Source organism: Tenrec ecaudatus, chromosome 2, assembly GCF_050624435.1.
Source record: "Tenrec ecaudatus isolate mTenEca1 chromosome 2, mTenEca1.hap1, whole genome shotgun sequence".
Lineage (NCBI taxonomy): Eukaryota > Metazoa > Chordata > Mammalia > Afrosoricida > Tenrecidae > Tenrec > Tenrec ecaudatus.
In genome coordinates this window covers 77134452-77154267 of record NC_134531.1, presented here as the reverse complement: position 1 = coordinate 77154267, position 19816 = coordinate 77134452, and the positions used below count along the sequence as shown (strand labels likewise).

The following is a 19816-nucleotide window of genomic DNA, read 5'->3' as shown; positions in this document are numbered from 1 at the left end:
GAAATGAGACCTTTGACCTGGGTTTTCAACACTTAATCTTTAGGCAAAAGGTTGAGAAGTGAAGACCTGGGGCCTCCAACTCATGCACATACTCAACCTGACTGACCTGCCCCCCCGTCCTTTCAACACGCATACCACAGAGCACAAGAGACACACAGACGGAACTTGAGGCATGGCTATACGGGGTCTGAGAGACGCAGTCTTTAGAAATCACCTCTTCTTTATTGCCATATTCATACACAGCATTTCCATATATCTGCGTTGATAAAAGCAAGCCACAATGTGTGTGTGTGTATATATATATATAATCACAGGACGTTAAAACATATACGGCTTTAGTGTTTGGAAAGCAGTTATGACTCTCTTCCTTCGCTTAGTTATCCAAGTGATCAAAATTCTGGGTTTGGAACTCTTGGAAGTCCTCTGGGATGGTGTCTGCAAACAGGAACAGAGGCAGGAAGGTTAGTCACAATCCCAAAGCAAACCCATGGCCACCAAGTTGATTCCAACTCACAGTGACGCCACAGGGCACAGTAGCACTGTCCCAGAGTGTTTCCAGGTTATACATCTTTACAGAAGCCGACTGCCCCAGAATGCCCCGTTTTCTTCCTGAGCAAGGACTGGTGGGCTTGAACCGTTGACCTTTTGGTTCTCAGCGGAGCATCTTAACCATTGTTCCACAGGGGCTCTTGGTGAAGATTAGTCTAAACCAAACCAAACTGTGCCATCGAGCTCTTCTGACTCAGATTGGCCCCACAGGTTTTCTGGGGCCATAAATCTTTAGAGGGGTAGACAGCCTCATTTGTCTCCTGAGGAGCAGTTGGTAGGTTTGAACTGCCCACCTTGTGGTTAACAGCCTGATGTCTATGCCACAGCATCACCAGAACCCCTTGGAGAGGTTAGTTGAACTCACTACCATCGAGTCCCTTCTGAGTGACCCTATAAGACAGAGTAGAACTGCCCCTGTGGGTTTCTGAGACTGGTTCTTTACAGAAGTGGGCTGCTTAAACCCAAGGACTCCTGGTCTATCCCGCACTGTGCAGGGATCCTGTAGGGGTCACTGTCAGCCCATCCAAGAAGTTCCAAAGGCCCTGCAGCCCTTTTCTATAATCAGGATGCTTTGTGAGCTGTTGGCTAAAGGCCCAGGAACCCTTATTCCCAGGCAGAGAGAAAATGAGCAGACAGAGTGGGTTTTGAGTCTGTGATTATGTTTATGCTGTAGGAAAAGATAGGCTGCCTATAAATTAAACCTGATTGAAATTTCTCACTGAACCCTAAGCGTTAAGCAGTTAAATTCTATGGGTCAAACATTTCACATGTATAAAAGTAGGACTCATGATAGGGACTTTCTGTTTCCCTGCACTAAGAGACGATCAGGTTTTCATGACTACGTGGCATGAGCCACCTCGTGAGCGTGGAGCTTTTCGGTGGAGAGTGCAGTGTGAGAGAAGATGGGTCAGGCGATGAACCCTGGCCGTCATCCTGTGCAGTGACAAGAGTGTGCCTTACCGTTGCATCGATACTTGAGGTTGGACCAGATGATGTTTTCTTGAGAGAAGCAGAAAACGCCAAGTCTGCCGCCACGCATGGTGGTGTCTATGGTGACCCCAGAGTCAGCCACCAACTCAGAGCCTTCAAAGAAGCGCACCCTGTGGACAACACAGCCAGAGTGGGTCTACCAGAAACCCCAAGCAGACTCACCGTGTGAGCTTAAATCCCCATCATGTGACCCAGGGCCCCGCTGCATATACACAGATACTTTCTCTCTCATTTGAACTAACTCGGATTGGCTCAGGTCTGTCTCCAACTAGCCTGAAAACTCCATGAGACCGAGGACCATGTCTTGGAGCCCAGGGCTACTCACAAGACCCAGTATAGTGTCGGGCAGGGTAAGGCTCCACAGGGACCTGATGAAGAGAAATCACAACCTGATGCTGTGAACAGGGGCGTTGTGACATCATTGTTGAGACAGCATGCTTCAAGCCCTGAGGAACGTTCCTTGAGATGTAACATATGTCATTTGGTGGAAACCGAGGGCAGTGCGTCTCAACAGGGCAACCCAAACGTGCCCTGTATCCCACCGACGTTTGGAATGTCCGCGCAGACATTCAGGTGAGGAAATCTTCCGCTTATAATGATCTGGACCTGGAACCGAACTCCCCTTTCCTTGTGAATGCCAAGGGGTTTTTTATACTGCTTTAATACGAAGTGAATTTTTTCAGGGCAAACTGGAAAGTGATGGGCTACTTTGTTTTATTCGAACATTAAGAATTGCTCGCTGTTTTAGAAATTCCTGTCACCTTGGGGCGGGTGTCACTAACCCACAGCCTGTACTGGCAACACCTTCATGGTGAGTCTAGCATCGGTGTGAGTGTATATTTCACTCTGTCTTTTCATGTGGCTGTACCTGGAGAGTGACATTGTCTTATTACAAATTAATTCATCCTTATTTCTCCCTAATATGGCTAGAGATAAGATTGATTTTTCTAAATTTACCTCTGCAAGCATACTGTCCATTATTGAACTCAGGGACAGAAAAGGGGAGGCGATGTCCTGTTTTTATTTTTTAAATAGAAAGTGGGTAGGGCTGAGGACATCATCATCTCACTGTACATTCAAACAACCCTCACAAAGAACAAGTTCTCCTGACTGTCTGTCTCCCCCTGGCCTGACTGTCCTCCACAAGCTAGCCTGTGTCTTTCAGGACTTTGAACCTGGCTCTTTGCCATCTGTCCTGGTGAACGAAGCCCTCTGGGAGCAGAGCATGATTGTCAAGTGTGGCTGTAGTGGAACGCTACACTTTCCAGGGAAACAGTATGGGTCAAAGCTCTGCTGGAAACGACATTTTCCTCTTACAGAACAAGGGCAGTGCGCACATTCGGCAGCTACCACAGTTCTTGACAGGTAGACTTGGAAACAGTGATGCCCGGTTCAGAGATGTTGAGGATCCTACTGCTTTGACTGTGTGTTGCTCTGTACCTCCCACCTCAGGCTCCTGAAAGGGTTCACTGTGCTTCTTCTGAGCCTCTTATTCCAAGGCTTTGACCCTTAACACTTCCTGTTGTGATTCGGTGTTAGCTAATTAAAGAAACTCAGGTCTATTCCAAGTTCACTCAGTTGGCTCTGGTTTAGCCGAACGCTTGAATAGTGATAAGGTAAAAATACTCTCTCGATTTCAGAGATGTAGTCCTGCGTTATCTTAACTATGGTGAATAGGTTTTTAATTTTGTTTAAATTCCTAAAGAAACATAAAGCAGGTGGCACTAGCTGACATGAAGACCAGTTCCTGCTTCTAGTGGCTCAAGCCAGGCATGGACTAGACACTGGGGAGTCGGAGGTAAAATCAGATCCAGGTGCGTCCCTCGTGAAGTTTATAATCCAGCAGAGAAGACAGCCCATAAGGGACTCAGTGTGAAGGGAGCCACATGAGGACGGCATCCCAGTGCTGTCTCAGGGGAAAGCGTGGACCACAGGTTCAGCCACACCTCTGCCGCACAGCCTGGGCAATCCCAGGCATCTGTGAAGATCCTGGTCGAAGGGGCTCCACCATTCACGTGCACCACCCAAATCCCGAGGTGACCCCTCTTTCCAACAAGGTCCCGCAAGTCTGAGTTTGTCCAGGGTGGACAGCCTGGGCCGGGTGTCTTTCCCCCACCTCTTTGTTGGAAGCCCAGCCTGATGTCTCACAAGTCCAGGGTGGCCCCTGTGATACCCGAGTCAGGGAACAGGAAGTTGATGATGCAGAAAGGAACACATGCTTTGCTTCTGGCGCAGCATGAGGCCATGGACCATCTGCCTACCTGATGTAGCCCACCTGGGGCCTGTGCTGCAGGAACCAGCGATAGGACACTTTGTCCTTCCAGCCTACGTTCCTGAAGTCCTTCCACAGCAGCCGGACCTGGTCGCTGGTGTCCCCAGTGTGCCACAGGGAGTTCCGGAGATGCTCGCCTGGGCCCGTCTTAGACTTCACTGCCTGGGTAAGGACAGGAGCAAGTTGTTCAAAGAGGGTGCTCTGATCAGCCTTCCTGCTCCCCAGAACCCTAACGTGATTTGCCTGGTGACGAATCCATGGATACAAGGTGGACTGAATTAAATTTAGACAAAGGCACAAACACTTTATTGCCACTTCCACAGAAGTGACCCCTTGACTCTTTAATACTGGCACCGGCCAGTATTCCACTAACCCACTTCGCAGGTTTCCTCCTGTCAGGCCATTGCTCCCCACAGTTCCCCTGTGACAGCTTCCATCAAACGTCTGGCTCCTGAAGTCTGACTTTCCTAACAGGCATGACAGAACTATCTGATCAGTTCTTATGAATAGAATTGACCTTTGAGGAAATAGGCTAGCCAGCATCCAGTGTAATGTGCCTGAAGATGAACCCTCCTTCCCCACCTCCCGCACATCCCTCCCCGAGGCCTCTATTTGCCCCTACTCAGTCTGATCCATTACAGTCAGCCAAAGGTTCAAATAAAGCTGGCGCCTAGGAATGAAGGCCAGAATTCTTGGTCAGCTCTCATCTGCCCCGACTTGACTGCGAGTGCCAGTGAACTGATTTCTTCAATTAGCCAACTTGATTTCGAAAGGTGGAGGGTGACGGGCCCAGAAGAAAGAGAGCTGAGTGGCTTCAAGTCGCCAATACCTTGAGCTGGATGCCCGGTTCTGCGACTGCTCGGAACGGGGTGGCTTGCCAATAGGTCTGCTCCGTCTGCTTCCACATGACCACGTAGAAGCTGGAGCTATCCTGGTATCCAAAGATAAAGCCAGCGTAGTCATCGTCTGTCTGCGTGTTCACGTGGAAAGTCCCTTCAAAGTCAACTCCGTTAAAAGCCGTGTACCCTGCAGAGATCAGAGTAGGATAAGGAAAGGGCACAAGCCACCCAAGTAGCAGAAAAGAGTGGATTCTACTTGGAGTGGTGGCTGAGACCCCGGACATACCCACTGCCAGGCCAGGATCGCTGTTCATGGTCTGCACAATCTCCATGCCCTGCAAAGAGAGGAGAGAGACTTGTCTTCAAGGGGGCTGAGAGTCCGTGGAAGCCCAGAATGTCTGGCATCATGATGATGAGTGGCTAGTAACCTCTGACCTCTACGAACAGAGGCTACTACACCAGCAACTGCTGGACCTTGAGGGAGAAAAAGCAGCAAGTGGAGGAGACATACTTCTGCTGCAACGGTCACGTAAGTCATCTGAGACTGATTCAAGAAACAGCTGGGACACTGGTGTTTCTCATGAACGTGACTTTCTGTGCAACTCTTGGAAGTCGTGTGAGTCTCTCTGTGGCTGCTTTTCTCCCTCCCTCCCTCCCTCCCTTCCTGCCGGGGACACTGCGGGAGGACTGTCTCCGGAGTGTCCATTAGGTATGTGGACTCTGCACTCAGGATGGCCTGGCTTCCAGTTCGAGCTACCCTAGGCAATTCCCAAGCGTCCAAGTCCGTGAAGTATGTGAAGACTTGATTCTAACGTGTGATCAATGGGGAGAAAAGTGAGCGCATTCGGCCATCAGACCGCTCATTTTGGAGACTACGCGAGATGTGGGACAGTGCCCCGCTTACCATCCACACCTTTGAAATGTCACCTACGGTTATCTCAGGGGCCCTGTTAGGATGCAAATCTGAGCTGTTGGCTATTCTGGGACCTGCCAACAGGGGGGCATTCACTCACCTGGTTCAGAACCACCCAATTTGGATCAATCTGGGCATCCCCTTCAGGATCTAGGACCACAGTCTGGTAGGCCCTGAAGTCAGTCAAGGTGACCTCTGCATTCTCCGGGCAGACATCGATCCGATCAATGACCTGGTCCTGGTCAAAGTCGGTCTCACAGATATCTCCCACCCCATCACCTGCGTGGGGCGGAGAAAGAGGAGAGGCGCTCAGTAATGCCCATGCCCACCACTGCTCTTCACCAGAGAAGCTGGCTGAGTGTGGACCAGAAGGCCCAATCTCCCACCCACAAGTCCGGCTGACCCTGGGCCCTGTCCCGGGATGACTAAGCCAGCTCTCAGAAGACTCCTAAGGTTTCTTGTAGGATTAAGTGACCTACTTTGTCCCCAGAAATGTCTTCTTATTATGTAAGTTGACTTTACCTAGAGCCCCGGTGGCACAGTGGTTACACATTGGGCTGCTAACTGCAAGGTCAGCAATTAGAAACCACCAACTGCTCCTCCATAGAAATATGGGGATTTCTACTCCCCTAAGAGTTACAGTCTCAATGGGACACCCCCTCACAGAAGAGTCACAAAGAAGGGATGAGCCAGGCTGGGTGCAATATAGCACCGACAAAACACACAACACCCCCCCCCCCCACTATCATGACCCAAGTTCTACCTTACACATCTGGCTAGACCAGAGCATGTACACTGGTGCAGATAAGAGCTCTTGACACACAGAATCCAGGACAGATAAACCCCTCAGGACCAGTAATGAGAGTAATGAGACCATGAGGGTAGGGGAAGGTGGGGGGGGGGGAGAAAAGGGAGAAAGGGGAACTGATCACAATGATCGACTTACAAACCCCCAGGGGGCCATGGGCGAAGGGATACAGTGGTCTGTGTAAGATATAAAAATAATAACAATTTATAATGTATCAAGGGCTCATGAGTGTGGGAGGGTAGGGGAGGGAGGGCAAAAGAGGAGCTGATACCAAGGGCTCAAGTTGAAAGAAAATGTTTTGAAAATGATGATGGCAACATATGTACAAATGTACTTGGTATAATTGATGTATGGATTGTGATAAGAGCTGTAAGAGCCCCCAGTAAAATGATATATACGTAGATAAACAGAGTCTCAGAAACCCACGGGCAATTGGCTTGGCTTGGTTTTTGAGTTCACCTGCTGGTAGACTTTAAGGGTGGCCTTACATAGGCTAAACCGTGGAACACTTTCTTGCCTATAATGTGTACAAAGAAGGGGAGTGATTATTTCCACTAGAGTATCTCTAAGGCAGATACTTTGGGTAGCCCCTGGGCAGAATCTCGCCCGCCAGCCAAACATTCTGTTTAGCTGACATGGTGGCCTTAAAGCATCTGCACGTGCATAGCTTTGGGTGGCATGCCCTCTCTTGCTCATCCTAGTCCCCACCATCCCCGGTCGTCTCTCTGATGTATCGCACATTCCCTTACCTGCCTGGCCCCTGGAGGTGTCTGAGCTGTAACCCTGTCTAAGCCATGGCGGCTGTGCCCTTCTGTCTCTATTGCTCTGTCTTTTCTGGGACTCCCAGTTAATGGTGCCATCACGGGGGCTGAGTAGCTCTCCAAGCCCCTCGACGTCTGAGCTGTAAGGAGACAGCTGCTTCTCTGCCCTTCGGGATCCAACCCTTGTCTGGGAACGAAAGGAAGCCTCTGCGTTCCATATCCAGGAAGATGAAAGATAGCTCTTCTTCGACAGAGTTGGAGCCTTGTGTTCTAGCATCATCTACTGTCCATAGGCTGCCCTGCTCAGAGGAGCTGGGTTTAGGATTCAGACAATCGGAGGTGGGATGCTCTGACCCAAGGTCCTGAGAAGAGTGTGCTGCCATGTATCTGACTGAACCAGGAAGATGTTCCCCAATACTTGTTGGCAAGGCCAACCAAACAGAGGCTCAGTTGTCCAAAGCTAAGATCCATCCACGCTAAGCAGGCAGGACACGAGGAAAAGGGAGCACCGCAGTGTCAGAGCATGGGCAAGGCCCTCAGTAAAGCCGATACCAGCTGCTGTGTACGCGGACAGGCCAGCTGGAAAGAAAGCTCAGGCCGACATGAGGGCACCCCTGTCCACTCTGACACCTTCATGGATATCTGACTCTTATTGTCCCTTCCTGGGTAATGGAAACTCCTCTTCTTGGTGGGTCTCTTGGGAGCATACTATTTCTTCCTAATGAGGTGGAGGTGAGACGCTGAGCCTAACTCCTGTTACATTCACCCAACAGGCATGGTTCCCAGGGGAGGATGGATTGTGTGACAGACAGCAGGTATCAGGTCCAGTGTGAGAGAACTGCTGGTCCAGCCACTCCAGTCAGGAGAGCCAGCGACACTCTTGGCCACGGTACAAACACAGGGGAATGTATGCTCTCGTGCGCATGCAGGAAAGGACCAAGGGGAATTCCAGTCCAGGAAGACGTGCAATGGCAAAGGAACTTGAAGAAGTCACTGCCATAAATTCAGTCGTCGCTTTTCAACTGTGTAGTATCCAGGTATAGAGTGTTTTCTATCTTAATAAACAGTATTTCTAAATTTTAACTTCAAATAGGCTTGGCATACACACAGGTGCAAGCTCAACAAAACAAAACAAAAATGTCAAGCTTCCCCTGCTCCACAAACAAACAAACAAACAAACAAACAAACTCACTGCCACTGAGTCTATCTCACACACAGTGGCCCTCCGGGACACAGCAGAACTGCTCCCGTGGGTTTCCAAGACTAAGTCTTTATGGGAGAAGAAAGCCTCATCTGTCTCCCTTGGAGCAGCCGGTGGTTTTGAAATGCTGACTTTAAGGTAAGCAGTCCAACTTGTACCCCATTGTACTCCATCACACAGGTAAAAAGTTCACCTACTGCAAACATAGCCAAGGAGCCTTGGCGGCTTCGTAGTTACGCATTGAGCTGGTAACCACCAGGTCTGAAGTTCAAAATCATGAGCCACTCAGAGAGAAAGACCGAGCTTTCTACTCCTGTAAAGAGTGGCAGTGTCAGAAGCTCACAGGGGCAGTTCTACCGTGTCCTACATGGTGACTGCGAGGGAGAATGCGCTCGATGGCAGAGCGAGTTTGAGAACACAGCCCTGGCAATATTCATCTTTCCCTCACATGGAATGCTTTAATTTGCGTCATATTTGGGTTTTGATTGTTACGTTTTCTTTTGTGCCATCTTTCCAGCTGTTCATTTATAATTCTAGCTTGCATAACAAAACCAGCATCAACACTGAAGGATGGACCGTTTAAAAGCAAACTGGGTAGAAGACATTTTTCATTGTGGGAGGTCAATAGAATTTTATGACAATGGCCGAAACAACAAATTTCGCTGACTCATCTTGTTTGGTGAATTCGTCTTTTCCCAGGAAAGGTGGAATATCATAAAAATGGTAGTGCCCTGCATCCACGAAAAAATTCATAATCTAGTTACTTCATCTCTGCTAAAATGGCCTAGGCCGCCCTTGTGTTTAATTGCTGATATGATGGCCATGTGTTCAAAGACGTCAGATCCTGGAGGCGGAGAGGCACGCACCCGCACACATACGTATAACTCACCATGTCCCGCTGACATATGTGAGGAAGCAGAGGAGGGCCCTCCCAGGATCGATCAGTGTTTAGGGCCCTGAGCTGAAGGAACCAAGGTCCCATGAAGCCCTGGGTCAGAGTACTTACTGTTGCTATCCTCCTGGCTTGGGTTGGGGACCAGTCGGCAGTTGTCTGGTCCTGGAGGCACCAGGTCCGGGATGCCATCATTGTCGTCATCGTCGTCACACTCATCGCCAATGCCGTCCTTATCAGTGTCCAGCTGGGAACTGTTAATGACGGTGGGGCAGTTGTCTGTGCTGTCCTGGTGCCCGTCTCCATCACTGTGTGAGAAGGGGAGCTTTTGGTCAGGTTCTCGGGAAGGAGCGTTGCTGTCTGTGCATGGGGTTGAACAACACTGTGCCCTATTATCCAACTTATTTCCATAGCTGAGACTGCCTATGGGTCTCACAGGAGCCCTGATAGTGTACTGGGTTACGTGCTGAGTTGCTAACCACAAGTTCAGCAGTTTGAGGCTTTCTACTCCCATATAGAGTGACAGTCTGGGAAACTCACAGGGGCAGTTCTGCCCAGTCCTGTGGGATTTCCAGTTGGAATTGACTCTGTGGCAGTGAGACTAGAGTTTTTGGATGGATCTCAGAGAGAATTTTCCCACCTCATCCACCTATTGAAATAAGGGATTTCCTACTCACAGTGATAAGGGTTCACTTCTGGGAGGTCTACCACGCGATGCTCTTATCAGTCCCTTGGAACTACTAGATGTCACGACTCGGAATGTGTGAAGGGACACAGCGAAGACCTATGGAGCCAGGCAACCTTCGTTTGAATCTTGGCTCAGTTGCCAACCTGTGACCCCAGACGTGACACTTGACTTCCCTAAGGCTCAGTGACCTCATCTGTAAGAGATAATACTAGTACCCACCTCAGAGGGCTGCTACGAAGATCAAATGACTAAAAGGTGGCATAACACATCTCTATACAGGACAGTGCCTGACCTTAAAAATGTCCGTGTTTTCTTCTTCATTGCTCTTCATGCTCCCTGCCCAGTGAACCCAACCAGGGATCAGATCCGAAGGCCATGGAGAGGGCCAGACACAATAGGGGTGTCCCTTCCTTCATGAGAAGTGAGGATTGGACTGCTCTCATCTGGGTCACCAGGACTTCTCAGAGCGTCACGCTCTGCTTCCCGACTTTCCTTCTTCCCAGGACAAAGGCTCATGTGAGGGTACGGCTGCCCTGGCTCCCAGAGGTCTCCAGGAATCGGCCGGGACCGCCCAGGGCTATTCAGGATCATAGTGGCTGCTGCCTGAGGCTTAGCTAAGGCATCTGCCCTGCATGTCACATGAAGAGGGTGCCCCAGATTCTGGCTCCATCACCATTTCAACTAGCTATTAGTTGCCACGGCCGATTTCCAGCAGGTTAAAGCTAATGCTTTCCTGTTTGAGAGCCTCCATGAGGTCAAAAGGGACTGCGTGACCTTGCTCTGCTGAGTGTAGGCAGAGAAGAAAGTGGGGGAAACAACCTAAAAAATTAAAAAGACTTTGAGCACACCGCAGACCGGTTCTCACCAGTGGCCGTGGGGGAAGCTGCAGTTGTAAATGTCATGCAGTGCCATCATGTGCTGAGTGAAAGATTAATGAGCATGGCTTGTATTTTCCTCCAGAAGATGGGTGTCAGAGGTGTGGACCGGGCACAGTCCCAGCGCTTGCCCTACATGCAGCTTTCTGTGGAGAGCCCACGGGAACTTCCTTCTTTGGGCTCCCACCAGCCTTCTGGCCTGCCCCTGGCGCTGCCCTACACCTCGGGGATGAGGGATGGGAGGGAAGCAAGGCTCTGTCCATGCTTTTCAGGCCCTGCTCCCTAGATGGGTCCAAAGGGAAGACTGTGAGTCCACCCTTGGGAAGCAGGTGATAGAGCATAAACAATGGGGATTCCTTTGCACACTAAACCCACTGCCACTGAGTCAACTCCACAGGGCAAGGTATAACTGCCCCTGGGCGTTTCTGAGCCTGCAAGTCTTTATAGGTGAGGGAGCCTCATTTTTTTTCCTGGATTGGCTGATCATTTTGAACTGCTGACCTTGTGGTTAGTAGCCCAGGGCCACCAGGGCTCCCTCCTGTGCACACAGTAGGACTGTTTTCTAGAACAGCGACTTGAACAACTTCCATCAGTTGCTATCCTATACAGCCTGAACATTTTAAAAGTAAACAATTTAGCAGCCCCTGTCTTTCTTCCCAAGGGTCAAGTTGGTAGGAATTCTAATACAGCAGAAGTAGTCATTTGTTTTAGGCCAAGACCTTGAGGCTAGTGGGCTAGGAGAGTTGAGAAATTCCTGTCAGTGGTAACCAGAGCACACGGTGGTCTGAGATAGGGAGCATTTTCCTGATGCGCATCACAGAGCAGGATTGTCAACATACCAGCCCCACCTTCTGCTCTGAATGGGAGAGGCCTCCTCCATCAATTCCGTGGTGGACTGGCCGCACCTGGCACTGACATAATGAGGACAACCCAGCGCCTCTTTCTGGATGTCACCTGAGGGCCAGCTCTGCGCTGCGGGCCTGAGCTACATGATTTTTCATTTTCATCATAGCCTGTGAGATATACTTGATGATCACGACTTGCTGCTGAAGAAATCCAGACTTGGAGACGTGCAGAGAATGCAGAAATCCCTCGGTTCATGGGTACTTTGTGGCCAGGACCCCAGGTGTCATGAAAGATGGTTACTAATGCCACCTGGGACTTCATAGAAGTGAACCCTCGGGCCTTGCTGGAGAACGACTGTCTTCAGGGCAAGCTCTGGTCCAGAGATGGGAAGAAAAGCTGCATCTTCTCTCACCGAGTTCCCTTTCTGAAGCCTTGCCTGTGCCGACTGCCCCCTAGGAATCCTCAGGGAGATGAAAGGTTTAGAGTTCGGGATCAAGGCTGCCTCGAGGGCAGAGCTGCACATGTCTATGTCTTTGGTGATGTTTTCATAGCATCTGATACAACACCACCCCCTGCCCCCTGTTAATGTAGAACCCCAGGTGGTGGGTCTAGGAAGGTTGACAAAATTAATTTGCATGGAACAATTCTACTGAAACTGGAAAGATTTCTAAGGACAATGACAAAAAGAGTTCCCTCAGCAAACTGACAGCTTTCTATTTTAGGATGACAGTGAAGTATGCCGGAGCTAAAAGAATATAGCAGCAACAAAGCCAATTGTTCATTTTCTTTCCCTTTTAGAGCTACCTTAGGTAACAGAAACCTTCACAAGTACTTTTCACTCATGGGCTAACTCAATTCTTCCGTACAACAGCCCTGTGAGCCAGATTCACCCCCATTTTCCAGATGAGAACATCGGGGCACAGAGAGATTAGGGAACTTTTCTACATTAAGCTGGCCAGTGGGTAAAGGATCTGGGATTTATATCCAGGGACCTGTGATGGTTAGAGCGGATGCCAACTACACACTCTGAGTAAGAGTAGGGGCGGAGCTCAGCCTATCAATTGGGTCATAGCCTGATGGCACGTGCTTGGTGTCGTTAGCTTTTTTGTACATGAGAGAGGGACACTGGGAATGTGCTCGCTTGTTCCCCCACCTCCTGCTTGCTGGGACTCTGCCTAACCCCGAGCGCCCTGGGTGCCCTACCAGATTTCTACTACCTTTGCCTCCACATGCCCCTGCACCCACTGGCCTGTGATCTTCCCGAATTCTCCTACAGCTTTCTGGCCTGCAGCTTTGGGAATGTGAAGATTCCTGCATTGGACTCATGGACTTGAGCTGGTCTGGGCTGGGATGTCTTCTTGCTATGTAAGTGCTTCTTGGCACACCGCTCTTATAGGAGTGTCACTGGATTTGTTTTTTTAGACAACCCAGCCTAACTCAGGATGTCACTCCACGCCCGTCTCTGAAGCTTCTTCTCTTGTCAGAGACCCTCACTTGGTAGAATGCCCAGTGGTCCATTATGACCCTCTCCTCAGAAATCTGTGGCAACTCAAACTATAGGCATGGGCACTTTTTTCAATGGTGCCCTAATCCACCCACAGAAACCCAGAGCTCAGAAGCAGCAGAGAGCTCTGAAAGTCGCAAGTCTCTCCTGCCTGTCCATCTGGCCCCGCACAGCAGAGAGACGTGCCATACCTGTCCTGATTGGTGTCACAGGAGTCCCCAACCAGATCATTATCCACATCAGACTGCAAAGAGAACAGAACACATTGTCAGTTATTTCTGGGCCGACACCCAGAGACTGTTCCAGAGAGGGTAAACCTGGCCCATCATCCTTGGGGCTCAGGAAGCATTTCTCTGGGACCGGATGGCGCAAAAGCTGCGAAAGGGCAGCACCCTATTGGTGTAGAGGCACAATGTCGAGTTGTTCACCAAAGTCTTCGAAAAATCTCAAGCTCCGTGGATGGACTGCCTACACACCAGATGAGCTGACCAGGCAAGGGGCCCATGGTAACACGGTGGTAGGTGGAGACGTGGCACTTTGGCACGGGGTAGGCAGGGAGCCAGCTCATAGGTATGGGGACATGCCCAATTGATTCTCCTTTGTGTCTGCATTTGGAAATGGAGTCAGAATGGTGGGTGAGTCATGAAAGGCACCAATGACTCCCTCTTTTCAAGGCTTTAAAAATAAATGACACATCAGCCTAATTATCCCAGCGGCGCTAGGGGTGGGGGTGGGTGGGAGGAGTGAGAGAGCAATCATGACATACTGCCGGCTGAACTTAATCGGAAATGTCCATACATGCGTAGGGTTTGGGAGACTGAAGAGACATGAAGTGCCCCGTGGTTAATGTGGACACACCATGTTCGTTTCAGCTGAGTAAACCTTTTGGAGAACTCTTCGGCTCATGAAGCTCCTGCAGCCAATCGCATGAACCCAAGGCCTTGATCTCCTCTAGTGCTCTCCCGCCCCCTGCAGCCTCAACTTTGTAGCGCCCCTTCCCTTGCTCTGGTAGGTAAGGCAGGACAACAGGGAGACATGGCTGTTGGCCTTGCTTGTGTTTTCCAGGTGCAGCGGTTAAAGCGCTAGGCTGCTCACTGAGAGATGCTTCCATCTGCTTCTGTAAAGACTGGCAGCCTTCCCAAATGCTCGGGGGCAGCTACACGTCAGAATTCAGTTTAGTTTGGGGTCTGGCCTTTGCAGAGGGAAATTCAGCCTAGAGTTTGAACTCCCCTCTACCCGACCTACCTGGTTAGGGTTGCTGACATCAGGACAACTGTCACAGGCATCCCCCACACCATCGCCGTCCTTGTCCTCTTGGTCATGATTGGGAACTTTCTGGCAGTTGTCTAGAATATTTTTTATTCCTACAAGGAAGGAGTCAGCTCGTACACTTGTGGAGATATTACTTTTTTCTTTCCTCAGTTTTATAACTTTATTAGATAATCGACCATTCGTTTCCATCTGCATCGACTGTAGGCTTTTGGAAGTGGTGACCAATGCATAGAGACGGTTTGGGATCCTATGCTACAGAAGCTGTCCTGGGGACAAATCCCCCCTTGAGTTCCAAGAGGCCTCAGGGCAGGCAAGGGGTGTGCTTCAGGAAATGCCATTCCCCAGAGAGCCCAATAGGAGGTCCCTGGAGTAGAAGGGCCTGGAGCTGGGCAGCCTAGCTGCCACCCTGGTTCCACAGCCCTTCTCCCAAACGGGCAGCCATGCAGGGACAAACCTGGCCCACAGGGTGCCATCTGTGACTCTGCTTGGGGCCTTCTAGTTCCAGAGCCCACGTCTGTGTTTCTAATATATACAAAGAATGATGGGGATGCCAGGGATTGAATAAACTGGGGAAATAAGTGCCTTCCAAAGATGCTGCTCCAATCAGACACAATATGAAGCGATACTTACAAAGTTTCAGGCAATGAGACAGAGTCCCAGAAATATCATGCCATTAAATGGAAGTGGGCTGTGAAATCTTCCACAGAAACCCAGGGCTCTCTAGACAGAGGCTGCACCCAACACTCAGAGCCCAAAGGCCCTCTGATCCAGAAACCTATCCCTTCCCCCAGCAGAGAACAAGGGCAAAAGGACACCAAGCAAATGGCAGAAAGGAAGACAAACCCACCGTCTCCATCCATGTCATCATCACAGGCATCCCCCTTCCCGTCCCCGTCAGTGTCTTTCTGGTCATTATTTACGACTGTCCGGCAGTTATCACAGGCGTCACCAAAGATATCTTTATCACCGTTCCTTTGGTCCACATTTTGAGTCAGGATGCAGTTATCCTGAAAGATCAGAAGGCTGCACATGTACTCAGACTTTTACTGAACCCCTGCTGTGTGCTAGGCTCTGGACAGAGGCCGGACAAGTCTCCCCTCTCACACTCTTAGGTGTTGTCCGAGCTCTTGAGGTCCAAGCATGCCACTTTCATATTTTAAACATTTGTGGATTTTAGTTGAAAAAGGTGCAGTGCTCTGAGCAGGCAGCTATGGAGATGAACATAAATATCCATAGTTGTCTTCCCGTGATTTCTTCCACTCTCACTGGCAAGCAGCCATTTAAAGCCCTTCCCGGGACAGCGGGTACCTGCTCATTCAGGATCCCGTCTCCATCAGCATCTTCATCGCAGGCATCTCCAATGCCATCTCTGTCGGCGTCTTCTTGGCCAGAATTTGGCACAAATTTGCAGTTATCCTAAGTTGGGAAGTACAGCTCAGAAAGACATCCTGCATGTGTCTGAACTCAGAAAGTCGTCTTCCTAATCTCGAGAGAGTGTTGGGTGGTTCAGTGGAAGAACTCCCGCCCTCCATGTTGAGCAGGTGTCTGCACAGCTGCTAGACTAAGGCGAAGGGGAAGGCAATCTACTTCTGACAACCCTATGGGTGCAGGGTCTACTCTGCCCCCAGTCGTGCGGATGACACCAAGCCTGGCGGTGTTCCGAACCACTGGGTATGGGGGTCGTCGTGAGTTGGGGGCCAACTCAATGGCCATTAAGAATGACGACTCCCTCCAGACTGATGATAGCTTTCCGACGTCCTTATTGATGCCTATTTTGTTTCAGCTAAGGGGTAATGACTTAACAGACTGTCGTATTAAATGTGACCTGCAGAGCCCCTCTCCATATAAGATGTGCTTTCTGAAATCCACTCTCTCTATACTACTTGTCCTCATCTTTTTTGGGGGGGAAAAACCACATGTTTTCTTGTGAACCGGGTGAAGGTTTACAGCGCCATATCATATTCCATCCAAGAGTTCGTATCTGGTTTGTCTCATGCTGGGGACCCCACTCCCCCTCAGGTAACATCCCTTCTCCTGCTTCCTCCCTGCGCCTCCTTACCTTCTTGCAGTTGATGGCAGAGCATGGAAGCTCTTCGTCGGGATAACTGTCGATGTCCACATCCTTTCCACAGACATACCCATCGCCGGCCCAACCGACTCCACACTGGGAAAGGAAAGCCTGTCAGAGAGATGCCTGGGAGGCAGAGCCTGGTGGGCAGGTGGGCAGCTGGCAAGGGAGGGTCTCTGCTGGTGTGGACTCATGCCCAGAGGGATGGCCAGGTACCAGACTGCCTTGTTGGGAGGGGGTTTGTAGCTATTTAATTATCTCTGAATAGAATTAATTATATTATCTCTATCCATCTCTATTTAATTATAATTGGTTCAAAATTTAAGAAGTGACAAGGGATACACTGCAAAAACTTTGCTTCTTATCCCCGACCTCATGACAACCCATGGTCATGCACACATGCTATCAGAGATCCTCTGGACACAGAAGCCGACACGCAGCCAGCCCTCTCCGAAGTTAGCAGTAGGGCTACATGTTGACATGTAAGTCAACAAGCTGCTCTACGGAGGGCCCCGTTCAGACCCGTGGGGGGTGATTCCAAACACAGCGTGTTTCACGCGGTCTCTGCAAGCAGTGGATGACTGCAGACACGTTCTCTCAGAACCACCCTCGTCTTCGTCTCTTCACTGCCCTCACACACCAGGGCTGAGGGACTCTGCGGGGCCAGTCAAATGCCGGGCAGAGAGTTACCTCAGAACTTTCAGTGACTGTCTTCCAGGATCCCCAAGGGGCAATCCTGCTAGACTGTCAGGGAGGAGGCCAGATCATCCCTGGGCTTCTTCAGAAGACATTTGAAGAGAACAGAAAACTGCACCGGTGAGAACCAGGCGAGGTAAGGTGCACCGGAGACAACTGGCTTCCCTCATGACAACACCCTGGCTTACTTTTCCAGGAGAACAAGGGCTCATCTAGGAAAGATTCACTAGGAATCTTACTCTGTCCACCCTTCAGCCCTGGTCTTGCCCCTTCAGACTTCTTTCTGTTCCCAAACTAAAAGAACAGTTGAGAGGACTAGGAGTCGAATCCCTAGTCTCTCGAGGATGCCCCAAATGCCTTATTTTGAGGTGCAAGTCCAAGAGCACAGAATTCCTCGGGGAAGGGCTAGGAAGGCGGAAACACCGCCGTCCACACTGCAGACATAGGCGGAGGGTCCGCCATGGGACTGTAGCGTCGTCACACTTTGAGACTCTCGCGGGAGGCTTCCTCGATTCCTTAGCAATACTTTCTGACTGACTGCCCATCGTTTGGTGTCTTGTTTTTTAAAACAGGTTATCACGGTGGCTTAGGGATTGCCCACTTAAGGGAGATGGAAGAAGGGCACACGGAGAAGGAAACGGAGGAGGAGGGAATGTTGACTTGTGAAAGGAGGGGAAGGGGGAGAGGAAGGGGTGTCTGAGGGTCCGAGGTAGGACTAAGGAGAAACAGCCTTCCAGAAGACCATGTCAAATGTCTTGGCCTCTCCAGTCAACACGAGGTGTTTCAAGACCATCATCTTGTTCAGAATCATCTGTTCGGAATCATCTTGCTCTCCGGCATTGACAGGGCAGCACTCCAAAGGTGACTACCGGCTGCATGCTCATTGTTGCTTCCATGGGGGAGCCTTCAGAGGGCTGGAAAGCTCAGCTTCCTGGGGTATGGTCCTCCGCTCATTTTAACGAGGGAAAAAAGCATTCCTCTAGGAACAAAGACTTTTTAATGAGCCATTTTCTGGCAGATTAAATTATTTTAGTCATTAAATGAAGTTTATTAATCCTTTACCATCTGTCGTTATGCCTTATGACAGATTCAAAAAGCATACTAAGAGCCCCATCACCCACCACCCCGGGGGAATTGCCAATGTGTCTACAGAAAACAGGAATCTCTGTGTGTTTGGCTGTTATTGACTGCTCCCCTCCCCCTTCCTCATAAAGATGCCCAAGCTACAAGGACTAAGAAAATGATCATTCTTTTCCTCTTATCTGCCACACCCCTTCATCCTTACCTGTTCCAGAATGTTTGGGTTTCTAGGGATAGCTGATGTCGTTATATTGATTTCTTTTTAATAAAATTATTTTTTGAAAAACAATATGCTCATTTTAGAAAGATTTGTGAGCACACGCATGATGAAGGCTAGCCTTGAAGAATAAAGCAGATGGGGAACTAGCTCCCAGAATCTATCCTGCTGCTTCCCAAGGGTCAGGCGCTGGGGAGAAGGTGGCGAGTGGCTGGTGCCTGGTGATGTATCGGCACCCAGAGTCCTGGAGGGCTCTGGCACCTGGGATTCGGAGAGTGGACGGCAGGAATAACATCTCTCCTTCACAGAGTGTTCCCGCACACCGGTGTGAACACTGTAGACAGTCAGGGTTTCCTGCCCTCTTTCCAGCCCCCTTTTCCCCACACCTGCTCCCAGAGCTGGTTCCAGATCCGGAATGCATGAGAAAAGTCTGTCCTCAGAACCTGGGTGGAGGTGGCTGACCCCTAGCTATGCCGGTGACAGACATTCTCCTTCTACTGTGGTCCACTCCCTGTAGTAGGAGGGGGTTTCAAAAAATTAGTGGAAAAGCAAAGTATAGGAAAGCAAAAAAAAAAATTGGTGGAAAAATGTCATGGAAAGATCACGGAAATTTTCCCATGAATTTTTGAAGCCCCCTATATTAGGCCAGATTTTTAAATTGGAAGGCATAAGGTGGGGGGCTAGTCAGAAAAGACAGCCAATAGGATAGCAAGTCATACCAACACGTAGATGGGGCGGTAGTTGGAGTTGGGGGAATGGACAAAGGACCCTTTACCTCCCTGCTGCTCATGTCTTGGGCATTTTCTCAGAAAGTGCTTGGGAACTGGGGCTTCACCTATAAAAATCACCAGGGAGGTGGCCAAGCTGGTAGTGCCAGCCCGTGGCCAAGAGGGAAAGAAGAGGCGGTCGATGAATAGATGTTCCTCAGATTGCTCCCTCCGAGTTGACTTGTTACATGCTGCATTCATTTTGGTCACCATGTTTTCTTTTTTTGAGAATTGCTACCAGGAGGGAGGTAAGTGGGGACCGGGGCAAGGGAGGTGTTTACAACGGAAGAGGAAAAGTACAGAGCTAGCAAGCCACCAACGTACCGCACAGGTTACATCGCCCAGCCGCTCTTCAATGCACTGTGCATTCACACTGCAAGGGTTCAGTTCTGGATTTCTGCAACTTCTTTCCGATTTGCATCCTCTTGTCTGATCACCCGTGTACCCCGGTTTACAAGGCCCACAGCGATAAGACCCCTGTCAAGAACAGTAAGAAGAACATGAGCCCGCCTCTCAAACACTCAAAGCCTCGAGTGAAGTGTTGTTCTTGTGTTCCTTTTGACATGGACTTACACACA

The 19816-nt window shown here is 50.0% G+C and overlaps 1 protein-coding gene across 1 annotated transcript in view; it reads right to left on the bottom strand.

The window, feature by feature from the left end:
* Positions 1-202: 202 nt before the first annotated feature.
* The window catches only part of THBS4 (thrombospondin 4), a 60539-nt gene continuing 40925 nt past the window's right edge, over positions 203-19816 (bottom strand). The window contains exons 10-22 of the mRNA XM_075543062.1: positions 19563-19715; positions 16470-16574; positions 15719-15826; positions 15258-15417; positions 14384-14502; positions 13330-13382; positions 9340-9533; positions 5664-5842; positions 4937-4985; positions 4641-4837; positions 3801-3973; positions 1510-1649; positions 203-435 (exon numbers count right to left, since the gene is read on the bottom strand). Of these exons, the coding sequence (XP_075399177.1) occupies positions 374-435; positions 1510-1649; positions 3801-3973; positions 4641-4837; positions 4937-4985; positions 5664-5842; positions 9340-9533; positions 13330-13382; positions 14384-14502; positions 15258-15417; positions 15719-15826; positions 16470-16574; positions 19563-19715 (1692 nt within the window). The 3' untranslated portion in view covers positions 203-373. The remainder of the gene's footprint in view (positions 436-1509; positions 1650-3800; positions 3974-4640; positions 4838-4936; positions 4986-5663; positions 5843-9339; positions 9534-13329; positions 13383-14383; positions 14503-15257; positions 15418-15718; positions 15827-16469; positions 16575-19562; positions 19716-19816) is intronic.